We start from the raw sequence: 12,383 nt of genomic DNA on the forward strand, positions 1-12,383 counted from the left end.
GTCTGGCGCCAGGCCCCGGAATGGAGTGTTAGGGGTCCAACGGAATTGGGCCTGCTTTCGCCGTCGACTTGGGCCAGGGATTGCGTTTTCAACCCATAGCATGTTGTATGTATTGAGCAGTCACCAACGAAATCAAACATGCTGTGAAAAAGCGTGGCCTAGAAGTGTGAGCCTGGTCAATTTGTGGTCAGAATTCAATGGGGTCTTCGGGACGATTGAGTCGTTGGCGCAGAGTGCGAACGAGCTATGAATCGGTGTGGCCAGTGTAAGAGAAGATGTCCTGATTGTGGCGCAACCAAACAAAGGATTGGCCGGCTTCTGTTGGTGCATCATCGTGTGCGCCGCATCTGGAAGAGTCGTAAGTCCGCGAGGCCATTGAGACCCCGCCATGCAAAGAGTAAGTGTGGGGTGGAATCTTAACGTGACTACCCAAATTCTTGACAAATTGTAGGTTTGAAGCCAGGGACGCATAAATGCTCGTGTTGCCAGCGTCATGTACCGTCAACTTCGCACAGCCTCTTTGTTTGCCGCCCCTCGCTTATCTGCTGTTTGCCCATGAGACACTGATGTGGTTCCTCGAGAAATGACAGAAACTCTATTTCGGCCAAGCACTGCACAGAATCGATTCGATACGAAAAACAAACTGCCAGATTCAGCAAGAGGACGCGCCTCGGCAGACACATCAGTTCATGATGAGCTGACTTGAACATGGCTGCGCAGAAGAAGTGCCGTGGCTGTTCCTGTGATCAACACAAATGATTCGTTGATCTTGTCTGGGAATCAAACTGCTTGTTCGGAGTCGGCTGGGTTCCGGCCGGGCTGAACCGTGGACGCCCACAAGCTGCCGCCCTGGACGTTTCAACGTTCTCGAAGCTCTGGTTGAAGGTGTGGCTGGTGCTGGCCTCGCTGGCCTCTGAGCAGAACTCTGAGTGCCGTTCTGCTATCGTCAATTGTCAATCAGGGGCATCTTTCGACAAGTCGTTTCAAGTCGTTTTAGGGGATTTACTGGCTTCTGCCCCACTGATAGTCGCTAGCTTGGTAGGCCAAGTCTTCCAAGGTCGCATCCCTACGGCACCCCAGACTCACTAAGTTTAGGGGACGGCTAGCCCACTGTAAAAGCGCGTTAGGGGTGTTTGGAGTGCGCTTTCGCATTGATGGACGCAGAGAAGCATGAAAATCGTGCAACGGATGTGCAGGTGCTCCCCGAGAGAGGAAGTCCGCGGATCGCTTCAAACGCGACAAGCCTTCAAGGAAGGAACTGCATCGTTCCATAGCGCCATGTCGTAAACGTGCGCGGCAGAACATCTTTGCCAATCATGTTTCTCAGCAACGCCCTCTTCTCGTCTGTGTCTGCCGCTCGCCCGCTCAGCCCTAGCAGATGCTGATACATGTCGGCCCCCACATATCATCGAAGCTTGCGCAGCCTACGTCAGGCCGTCGTTACAACCCATGATCGCTCGCAACGATAATAGAACTAGGAGCTCAATATCAAAGTCGCCAGTCGGTATATCTAATCGAGTCATGCCTTCGAGAATCGCATGGTCGGGAGGGCTGCTGCCGCCCAGCGCGCTATCTGGCAATAGACACTCACTCCTTCCACCTACATTCTATACCTTTCACCTTCACTTCGCTTCATCCAGCCGGGCTGGACTTTCGACGACCGATCACCCCTTTTAATAATAATGACGACGAAAGCGTACTGGCCCCAGCGGGTCGAGAACGTCCAAATGGACATGCGGGACACCGACGGCCGGCCGGACACGAGCGGTTCCTGGCTGTCCGACGACGAAGACGGCGAATCAATGAAGAAGACGTTCAAGAACGGAAAAGTCCAAGTGCGGAGCACGGACGTTGAGAAGAATCACAGTGCCGACAGCAAGACAGGCGGCGACGAGGTGGTAGGAAGTACGAGTCTGTACGACGAAAATGGGAAAATTAGACTGGTTCCTGTACGTCTCGCCCCATCTCATGTGCCCCTTTGTCGGTGGTGTGCTGTGCTAATCATGGTTGTTCGGTTTGCCAAATAGACACCAACCCCAGACCCGAAAGGTTCGTCGCAACCCCACAAGCATGGATACGGTTCCGACATGCTAACACGCCCGGCGCAGATCCCCTAAACCTTCCTAACTGGCGAAAATGGGTGGCCATTGGCTCTATGTGCTTGTGTAAGTCGACTTGCCATCTCAACCTTCAGTTTACTGCCCGTCCCATTTCTGATTCATGAGTCAGTTGGCGCCCTATCCCTTTCGGCCGAAGTTGCCATCGCGGGGTTGCTCCCCGTTTTCCTGCTCGAGTACTCGGGCGTGGACCCGACCAAGGTGCTCAAGGATCCCAACTTCAAGTCCGACCCGGCCAACCCACTGTCCATCGTTCCCGAGGGAGTCACCCCTTTCCCGCTGTCGCAGGTCGCCCTCTTGGCCACCACCCCCTGCTGGCGAACGGCATAGCAAGCTACTTCTTGATCCCTCTTTCGATTGCCATCGGACGCCGGCCCGTCCTCATCTTTACGGCGACCTGTTCCTGGGCCGGGGGCTTCTGGGCCGGTTCTAGCACCAGCCTTCAGGCGCATATCGCTGCCCGCATCTTGCACGGCCTGGGTTCCGGAGCTGTCGAGGCTCTCTTGCCCTTGATCGTCCAGGATATGGTCTTCCTCCACCAACGCAATCGCGCTATGTCAGCAGTCATTGCCAGCCAAGTAAGTCACGACCATGCGAGCTTATATCCCGTGAGATCATTCATCTGACGCAGGCGATTAGGGACCACTGATTGTGCTAGTCGGGACCCTCGCCCCGTACATCTCGGCCAACTCGACGTGGCGCTGGATCTATTGGAGCACATCGATCCTCGGCGTCGTGGCATGGATCATGCTGATCGTCTTCGTCCCCGAGACACGCAAGACCAGATCTGCCCGTGAACTTGGTAATACTTCCAACATCACCACCGTCCCTTGATCGAGACTTATGATGCTGACCCTGCAATCTTTGTTCAGCTGGCGAGAAGATCTACCCAATATCGGAAGGTGCTGATCGGACCGAACTGGATTACGCCACCTACGGGCAGCGGACAATGAAGGACAACGTAGGCTTCTTTACCTTGGGCTTCCAATGGTTAGAAGCTGGAAAACAGCTCATCGATACCCTGAAAACGACCATGTTCCCTGCCGTCATATTTGGTACTCTGGTCAACTCGGCCTTCAGCATCGTGCAGCAGTCCATCGGTCAAATCATCTCGTTCTCGTTGCTAGCAGCTGGGTAAGCAAATCCCCGCGACAATAATACTTGGTCGTTTCATCATCACCAGACTATGGGCTCACCCTTTGATAGAATCCCTTTCGAGTGGACGGGACTTGCCGTCATCCCTCCATCTTCGCGACCGTCATCGTGTACTTCTTCGGCGGACCCCTGGCCGACAAGCTCTCGATCAAGATGTCGCAGGTCCTGGGCAAGGGCAAGCGCGAGCCCGAGTACTCGCTGCCGAACCTGATCCTGCCCTTCGTGCTGGGCATCGCGGGCTGCTTCCTGTTCGGCGTCGCGGCGCAGAACAACCTGCACTTCTCCGTGCTGCTGCTGGGCTCCTTTTTCATCCTGTCGGGCGCGCTGACCTCGCTCACCCTCGTCAACTCCTTCGTCATCGAGTCGTATCCGCAGTGGGCGGGCCCCGTGCTGACCAACGTCTCGTCGCTGCGCATTTTCGTTTCTTTCTTCTTCTCTTCCCAGGTGACCACCTGGATCGAGCAAAACGGCAACCTTGCCGTGTTCGCGGGCGGGTTCGCCACGATGCTGCTGGTCGTGTCGCTCGGTATCCCCGCCATCTTCTTCACTGGCAAACGCCTGCGTGGCTGGACCTCGGGTGGTATCGCCAAGAAGCAGTAATGTCTAATGTGATTTGGAGCAGGCCATACATGTGTAGATATAGATGGACAGTTGGCGTGGAAGATATGAAGAAATTATACCAAAGGAAAGTTGTTAAGGGAGGATTATGACGATATCATGTAAATAGCTCCTGGGGCTATTGAATTAACGATGGAGGACCCTTAACCAGGGGAGGCTTGTAGGATAGTAGGCTTCGATGGGCCCCATGACCCCATTGTGGCCATCAAACGGACAGAAAGACATATACACTGCAATATGTCATATCACGGGTTGATTCTAGGGTTGAATGTAACTTATCTGGGTGACCAGATGGGCTGTTGCTCGATATTGAAACGTTGAATATGTTGGGGTGCATATGGCGTCTCATTTCTCGAATTGCAAAAGTTATCACTCCCTCCACCACTCTTCAGGCTCGCTCGTGTATCCATCATCCTCCCCATCCACCTCCATCGGGTCGCCATCGCCAAGAGGCTCCTGTCCACTGCGCGGCTTTTGGGGGCCGAGGTCGTATGTCCATAGCGCGGGAGTGTTCTCGCCGCCCTGCTCGTCGCTATTTCCGGTGGCTTTGTTTCTTAGTCTCTCACTTTTCTTGGTGCGGAACAGTGCCAGTACCCATTGATCGGGCTTCAATCCAATGTGTGAGGGCTCGGCGACAAGCTTGTGAATGGCATCGATACCCAAGCCATCATGATCATCCTTGTCGTCCTGCAAATGGCGTACCATGGCATGGTAATTGGTGTAGACCTTCTCGCACGGCCTGCCAGGGCGTGGGAAAGGGCAGTCGAGTACATTGTGTTGGTCATGCTTCAAATGTCGCTGGAGATAGAAGTTCTTGGAAAACCACTGTGAGCACTTCGGGCAGGGCACATTACGGACCTTCTTGTCTGTGCTTATGGACGACATGGTTGCTGATGCGACTTCGTTCCAATCGGGATGCGATGCCGTTCTAATAGGGATGCGGATGCACTTCTCAGCCCTCAATTAGATCACGAGGTCGTCGAAGAAGCTCTACCTCTGCTCTCAGCTCGTGCGGTCCTTGTGTCCTTTTGGTCTTCGGACGTGGTTTTGCGCTGCTTGAATACGCCCACTCCTGTTGATGGTACTCTCACGGCTACAGAGGCCGCTCCTTCTAGTGTTGGTTCTCGTCGTACTGATCAATGCGAAGGTCTCGATGGCTTCATTGAGCACCAGAAATGACGGTATCGGTACGCGACAACTTTGTCCTTTTTATGTGGTGATCTAAGCATGAGAGACGGTGGATGGAGTTGCGACGACACAGTCTGCCATACAATTTTGACCCTCAAGTGGAAGCGCAGCCAGGAATTTCATCCGATTAAGTTTTGTTGCCTACCTTGTTATTAGGTAGCGACGCAGCTACTGCAATGGGGCCATCGATGCTCCCAGTACTGATTGAACTTTGTTGCCATGGGATTTTGGCATCAACGCAGCTTCCAATGTTGCTTCCAATGCTACTAGCAAAATCTCGATGTCATCATGTTCAAGTTTATCGGATACACGGTCAGCAGGCTAGCGCATTGAAGTGTCCATTAGGTGATCACCGACCGTGCCTGTAGGATGCGAACACGAAGATTGCCTCCGATACCTCGCAGGTTTTTATTGTTTTGCATCAAGGAATCAGACACTCGTTCTAGAAGTCGATCTATTCAATTGACGTTGCTTCAAAGTTTTTCCGGCCGTTCTAACGTTCCAACGACTATCTCCGAATCGAACAGCTGATGGCGGTAGTTGGCAATGAGATTGCGACAATTGGCCAGTTTAGTGCTGGGCCAGCTGGCTAATGGGGTGCGCTAGGGAAGGTGCCTGGGCGAAACATCCCATCCAACATGTCAATTATCGCAGCATCGCACGAGCTGGAACCATACCCCTTATTTTTGACCGCGCCGTCGCGACGTTTAGTGGGGCAAGGGTCCTAAACGGCCCAAACGACAATTGTTTACTGAAGTGATCACCCAGCGAGGGCCACAAATACGAATACGAATCCGATGCCAAGCCTGTCACCGACGCAATGGTTCAGTGCCCGGCGACTTACACCGGCCGATGAGCTCGTCGTACGATGCATCTGGGGATGGGAATAAGTACAAGATAAGCTTCGGCTTTCCCCTCAACCCATTGGGAAGAAGCAGGATGTTACCCAAGATCCCTCTGTCTGGCCGCCTTGCATCAACCCAGCCGCGACCATGGACAAAGCCCACTCGCCGTTGATTGTCCTCCATTTCCCCTCGGGGGATTGGCTGGAAACACAGCTCGTCTCGATATCCAATACCGTCTGGTACACCTTGGGCTTCTTACTGTCTGTATTTGCCCTTCACATCTTCCGCCAGCTCCTCCCCCGGTCCAAGTCACAGCCCCCCACCGTGTTCCATCTGGTCCCCTACATCGGCAATGCAGTCGCCTACGGCACCAACCCCCGCGCCTTCTATGAGCGCTGCCGGGCCAAGCATGGCGACCTCTTCACCTTCATCCTCTTCGGAAAGAAGATCACCATGTACCTCGGCATCGAAGGCAACGAGTTCATTCTCAACGGCAAGCTGAAGGATCTCAATGCCGAGGAGATCTACGGGCCCCTGACTACGCCCGTCTTCGGTTCTGGCGTCGTCTACGACTGCCCCAACGCCAAGCTCATGGAGCAAAAGAAGTTCATCAAGTTCGGCCTCACCCAGAAGGCGCTCGAGTCGTACGTCCCGTTGATCGAGAAGGAGGTCAGGGATTACATGAACAGCCACCCCACCCTGCAAGGCGCCAATGGCATCTTCGATATCTCCGCCGCCATGTCCGAAATCACTCTCTACACCGCCGGCCGTACACTGCAAGGAGCCGAGGTGCGCAAGAAGCTGACGGCCGAGCTCGCCGACCTATACCACGACCTGGAGCAGGGCTTCCAGCCGATCAACTTCATTGCCCCCTGGCTGCCCCTCCCTCAGAACCGGCGACGCGACAAGGCGCATGCTAAGATGTGCGCCATCTACATGGATGTTATCAACGAGCGGCGGAGGAGCGGCAAGTTGGAAAACGAGGACCACGACATGATTGGAAACCTGATGAACTGCGTCTACAAGGATGGAAAGACCTTGCCCGACTTGGAGATCGCCAAGATCATGATCACGCTGATGATGGCCGGTCAACATTCTTCTTCGTCGAGCAGCGCCTGGATCATGCTCCGTCTCGCCTCAAGACCCGATATCGTCGAGGAGCTGTACCAGGAACAAGTCAAGAATCTCGGCAACGGCAACAAGGCTCCCCCCGCTACAGTACGCCGACTTGGACAAGCTCACACTCATGCAAAACGTCATCAAGGAGACGCTGCGTCTGCACGGCTCCATCCACATCATCATGCGCAAGGTGACACAGCCTCTGGCCGTGCCCGGCACCGACTACGTGATCAAGCCGGACAAGGTGCTCGGGGCATCGCCGCTCATGACGCACTGCGACCCCTCGTACTTCCCCGATCCGCTGACCTGGGACCCGCACCGATGGGACGCCGGCAGCCAGCAGTGGGGCGTACGGACCGAGGCCAGCTCCCAGGCCGACACGGCGGACACGGTCGATTATGGTTATGGCCTCACGTCGCGCGGCACCCGCAGCCCCTACCTGCCCTTTGGTGCCGGCCGCCACCGATGCATCGGCGAGAAGTTCGCCTTCGTCAACCTCCAGACCATCGTCGCCACCTTCGTCCGCGAGATGCGCTTCGCCGTCTGCGAGGAGTGGGAGGGCGAGGTGCCCGAGACCGACTACAGCTCCATGTTCTCCAAGCCCGAGGCGCCGTCGGTGGTCGAGTGGACGAGGCGCAACCCTAGCAAGAAGGCTAAGGCGTGAGTGGCCTGTTGAGCTGTGGCTGCATCACAATGAATAAATATGACACGGTTGAGCAGGGCCTGCCGGGACGGTAGGAACCAACAAGACACTAGAGAGCTTGGCATGGCTACGTATGTGGCTTGGCGGAGAGCAACCCCAGACTTGGGGGGGCTTCGCTGAGCTTGAGAGAGCTTGATCAGGCTTGGTGTTTGCTTGTTGGATGCCTAGGGTCTTGGTGGTATATGGTCTTATGAGGCGCCCTGTTCTGCTCTAATAGATAATTAGATATCCCAATAATAAGTATTAATATTCGAACCCACCTTGCATTGGCCGGTGATGCTCATTTTGGACGTTGATAATCGGCTTCTTCTATGATAACGGGCTGTCGCGTGGCCTGTCCGTGTATCTAGATGAGCCCAGCAGTCCTTGCTGAGCTCACCAATTCGCGGTTCGATTCTCTGCAGCCTGGCTTGTACTTCGCCTTTGTGATGGTGCCCTTGGCGCTGACCACCCGTTTTCTTGGAATTTCTTGGACTACGTCGTTCAGGCGCTCGCCAAGGTCAGCCACGGCACCGCGAACCCAGCCGCCAAGCGCGCCGAGCACACTGAGGACCGGATGTTACCCCAGAAAGTACTACTCGCGCCAGTAGGCTTCTGGAGGTCCTTCCACCCCTTGCTTACCCCAGAGATGGTGGGAAGTTGCTCGATGAGAACCGCCTGATGTCTCGTGTGGACAATTTCGAATGACGTCAATGTGTATCCGTGATTTGAATGATATAAATCCCCGGCCAGTATACGCCAACCATGTGAACAGTGAAAAAGGATGCACCACACTTTCAGGACTTTCCAGAGCCATTTCATGTGAAGTATTGCGTCCCTTGCGTCGCACGTGTCTGAACTCCACCAGCATGGCGGACCAACGTCCCGAACCCACCGCCAACGACACCATGACCCAACATCGACAACAACACCCCGAGGGCACGGAGTCCGTCTCCTCCTCCACCGAGACGTCCCCCGCGCCGCCGCACGCCACGGCCCACACGAACGCAAAACATAAGAACAGCAAGGACGGGGACGATGGGCTCCCCGGCGCCGGCCAGGGCCCCGCCGCCCTGGACCCGGGCCAGGAGACGCGGACGGCGGACGGTAAGCGGGTGCTGGGCGAGGACGACGCCGAGGACGCGCTGTCGTTCGGCATGCCGGCGTGGCGCAAGTGGATGATCCTCGTTATCATCCTCCTCATCCAGACCAGCATGAACTCTAACGCCAGCATGTACGGGTTCGCCGTCGACGGCCTGGCCGAGAAGTACGACGTCACGCCCGAGACGGCCCGGTTGGGGCAGATGGCGTTCCTAGTCACGTATGCTTTTGGGTGCGGTGAGTACAGCGAGCGGTCATTTCTTCTTGTCGTCCCTCTTTTCCTGTAAACTACTGTAGAGATAATGTCATTGGATGAAATATAAGGGGACGCATCGTCAAGAACAAGAGTGACTGACTATTGGCGTGCTCAGAACTCTGGGCTCCGTGGTCTGAGGAGATTGGCCGCTGGCCCACGCAGCAGGCCTCCCTCTTCCTCGTCAACATCTGGCAGATCTCGTCGGCCCTGAGCCCCACGTTCGGCGGCGTCATCGCCAGCAGGGTCCTGGGTGGTCTGTCGACGTCCGGCGGGTCCGTCACTCTCGGCGTGATTGCCGACATGTACCGTCCCGAGGACACTGGCTTCCAGTACGCCGTCGCCTTCGTCATCCTGTCCAGCGTGGGCGGCTCTCCCGCCGGTGCCGTCATCGGAGGTTTTGTAGGGCAGTACCGGTCGGTGGAGTGGATCTTCTGGACCCTCCTCATCAGTAGGTTGACTGCGTGCGCAGGGGGAGGACGCAAATGCTGATCGTTACGTATATAGTGGGCGGCATCGTGCAGATCACGCACTTCTTCCTCGTGCCCGAAACAAACCCTTTCATCCTCCTCGACCGCGAGGCCAAGAAGCGTCGGAAGAATGGACAAGACGTCTACGGCCCCAATGAGGTCAAGGTGAAGCGCTTCTCGCTGAAAGAGACAGGCAAGATCTGGTGGCGGCCCTACTTCATGCTGCTCACCGAGCCGATCGTCATCTGGCTGTCGCTGCTCAGCGGCTTTTCCGACATGCTGGTCTTTGTCTTCCTCGAGGCCTTCACGCCCATTTTCAAGCAATACGGATTCGAGACGCACCAGATTGGTCTCGCGTTCATGGGGTGAGTACAGCAACCCAAAACACGACCCTACTCTATCTTCATTTCACGATGGATTGACCTTGTCCTTTAGAACTATCGTCGCCTATATCATCGCATACTGCACCTACCTACCTGTGATCTGGCACCACAACAAGACGAGAAAGATCGACCCGGATCGTCTGTCCCCCGAGTCGCGTCTTTGGTGGCTCCTTTGGCTGGCTCCCCTGTTGCCAATCGGCCTCTTCGGATTCGCTTGGACGAGTTTCGGCCCCGACAAGTCGCACTGGATCGCCCCCATCATCTTCGCTGCCGTCATCGCGATTTCAAACTATTCTGTCTATAAGAGCTCCATAGACTACATGCTCGCCGCCTACGGCCCCTTTGGCGCCTCAGCCACGGGAGGAAACGACTTTGCGCGGGACTTCCTTGCCGGTATCGCGGCGCTCTACACACATCCCTGTAAGTCATCTCACCCGCGCTGACACGGTTATTTTTCTTCTCATTTACTAAGTTGTGCCTAATCCTTAGTCTATGAAAGCGTCGGTCCCAAGGAGTACCACCTCGTGTACCCTTCGACTATTCTGGCGTGCATGGGCGTCATCTTCATCATCCCCATCTACGTCTTCTACTGGAAGGGCCCGCAGATCCGGCTCAGGAGCAAGTTCGCGCAGGAGCTGGAGAGGTCTCGCCAGGAAAGGCTTTCGCGGAAGAAGCGCCGGGCGTCGAGCGTGGCAGCTGGCGGGGAGAAGATGTCGTCGCCGCAAGCACAGCACATGGAAAGCGTTTAGTATATGAAAGTCGACAGTATTTATATAATAACGGATTGGGCACAACTTCTGCAACTTGTTCTTTTCCACTTGTCTTCCATGCATCGCAAATGCCCTGGCATTATTGGACACTTGCTTGCTTTGAGGTGCTCCTCATGCCGATACGGGCAAAACAGGGACAACGTTTAGATCAAGCCAGGCACCGTAGTTGAATGGGTAAGCAGAAGGCCTAGGGAATTATGGAAGCGTGAATTAAGCCGAAAGTTACATCTTAGAGTCTTATTTCCCTTCCTTGAAAATTCATTGAAGACGTTGTGGCCTTAGAACTTCTTGTAGCCAACGCCCTTGACGAACGTCTGCGACCATGGTCCCTGGGTTGTGCCTTCGGCCAGCTCCGTGTACATCTCTCCATGGGCATCGCCGTTGATATCCCCATACATTGGAGCCCCGTCCGGCTTTCTCTCATCGGCGTAGTAGAATCTGGGCGGAAAGACAAAGGTCAGTAGAAAGCCGGTAGAGAGGACAGCGAGCCTAGGTAACCGGGTAACTTACTTGAACCCCTTATCCTTGTAGGCCTCCGCCGCGATCTGGATGATGTGGGCGACGGCCGTCTTGCCCATACCCGGCGCGAGCATCGAGGCTATGGGAGACACGTTGGTGCAGTTGCCCGTGTAGATGAAGGTGCGCGCCGCCGAAGCCGGCAGCTCGGCAAATGCGAGCGCCGCATGTTTGGCGGCCATGAAGGCGCTGGCAGTGTTGACAGCAAAACTGCTGTTGAAGTCCTCCAGGGGGACAGCGAGAGGGTCGGTTTTGCTGTTGAAGGGCCCGGTGGAGGCTTCGGACGGTTAGCAGAGCTCAATACATCTGTTTTGGATATCTTGTCTCTCAATATCACCTCTTTCCAGACGAGGTGGGGTGAGGGCGAGGCTTCGGTTGGTACTAACCATTGTAGACCACCACTGCTGGTGGCCCAAATTTGGCCTTGACCTGGTTGAAGATAGCCGGGATGGAGCTGGGATCGGCGAAGTCGCCTTTGACGTGTAGTTCGTTCGCAGTGCTGTCCTCTTCTTTGAGACTTCTGGCCACTAGTGCGATTCTGTATCCTTTCTTGGTGAAGGCAAGGGCGACGGATTTTCCAACATTGGCTCCCTGGCCAAGGATAAGGGCGACTGGAGATGTAGAGGCCATTGTGCAATTGCTTCCGGTGGATTATAGTGCGTGTGGAATGGCTATAGTTGGCTAAAGGATGGAGGATGCAGTTGATGGCGAGCTCGGCAGTCTTGGAATTGAGACATTCGGCATTTTATACCACGATCTCGACTCCATATAGCTCTGCATCTCAATAGCATGCTTTTCAATCTACAATCAGTTGATTTAGAAGGTTGATTATGAAGCATTGTTGACGTTGTGCATTTGTAATAGGGAGTGTTCCTGATTGGGGAGAATATATGGATTGAAGCTGATTATTAAAAATCTGGCCCTGAATCCACACCACCTTAACAGCAGTTGCCCATGCCCGTCGGGAACGCAGCCACTGCTATAACTTGGATGTCTGATTACCAATTACCAACTTCATCTGGTAGCAGCTGCAGCGCCACGCATAGTGTCATCCACAAGACCAGCACCTCATTTATCACCACTACCGCTGCGCCACGGATTGACTTGCCAGATAGTGCCAAGCCATCTCTGTTCCGCATTGGACCGTCTGCGTGTCACAACTCCCG

General features: G+C 55.0%; 5 protein-coding genes across 5 annotated transcripts; 3 read left to right on the forward strand and 2 right to left on the reverse strand.

The window, feature by feature from the left end:
* Positions 1-1,682: 1,682 nt before the first annotated feature.
* Positions 1,683-3,872, forward strand: PG998_008522 (major facilitator superfamily transporter; the record flags this gene model as incomplete). The annotated part of the gene is made up of 8 exons (XM_066875338.1): positions 1,683-1,949; positions 2,028-2,049; positions 2,109-2,165; positions 2,230-2,398; positions 2,452-2,695; positions 2,757-2,919; positions 2,990-3,201; positions 3,324-3,872. The coding sequence occupies 8 exons, from the start codon at positions 1,683-1,685 to the stop codon at positions 3,870-3,872; spliced, it is 1,683 nt and encodes a 560-aa protein (XP_066731283.1).
* A 387-nt stretch (positions 3,873-4,259) lies between these two features.
* PG998_008523 (uncharacterized protein) lies at positions 4,260-4,775 on the reverse strand (the record flags this gene model as incomplete). Its single annotated transcript, XM_066875339.1, has 1 exon — positions 4,260-4,775. The coding sequence occupies one exon, from the start codon at positions 4,773-4,775 to the stop codon at positions 4,260-4,262; it is 516 nt and encodes a 171-aa protein (XP_066731284.1).
* Positions 4,776-6,070: 1,295 nt separating this feature from the next.
* PG998_008524 (Eburicol 14-alpha-demethylase) lies at positions 6,071-7,706 on the forward strand (the record flags this gene model as incomplete). The annotated part of the gene is made up of 2 exons (XM_066875340.1): positions 6,071-7,099; positions 7,143-7,706. The coding sequence occupies 2 exons, from the start codon at positions 6,071-6,073 to the stop codon at positions 7,704-7,706; spliced, it is 1,593 nt and encodes a 530-aa protein (XP_066731285.1).
* Positions 7,707-8,593: 887 nt separating this feature from the next.
* On the forward strand, positions 8,594-10,680 carry PG998_008525 (uncharacterized protein; the record flags this gene model as incomplete). Its single annotated transcript, XM_066875341.1, has 5 exons — positions 8,594-9,062; positions 9,197-9,529; positions 9,586-9,913; positions 9,984-10,351; positions 10,421-10,680. The coding sequence occupies 5 exons, from the start codon at positions 8,594-8,596 to the stop codon at positions 10,678-10,680; spliced, it is 1,758 nt and encodes a 585-aa protein (XP_066731286.1).
* Positions 10,681-10,979: 299 nt separating this feature from the next.
* PG998_008526 (uncharacterized protein) lies at positions 10,980-11,847 on the reverse strand (the record flags this gene model as incomplete). Its single annotated transcript, XM_066875342.1, has 3 exons — positions 10,980-11,139; positions 11,212-11,494; positions 11,604-11,847. 3 exons carry the CDS (start codon positions 11,845-11,847, stop codon positions 10,980-10,982), a joined length of 687 nt encoding a protein of 228 aa, XP_066731287.1.
* Between the last annotated feature and the right edge of the window lie 536 nt (positions 11,848-12,383).

Source organism: Apiospora kogelbergensis, assembly GCF_038363985.1.
Source record: "Apiospora kogelbergensis strain CBS 113332 chromosome Unknown utg000005l_segment0_segment0, whole genome shotgun sequence".
Classification (NCBI taxonomy): domain Eukaryota; kingdom Fungi; phylum Ascomycota; class Sordariomycetes; order Amphisphaeriales; family Apiosporaceae; genus Apiospora; species Apiospora kogelbergensis.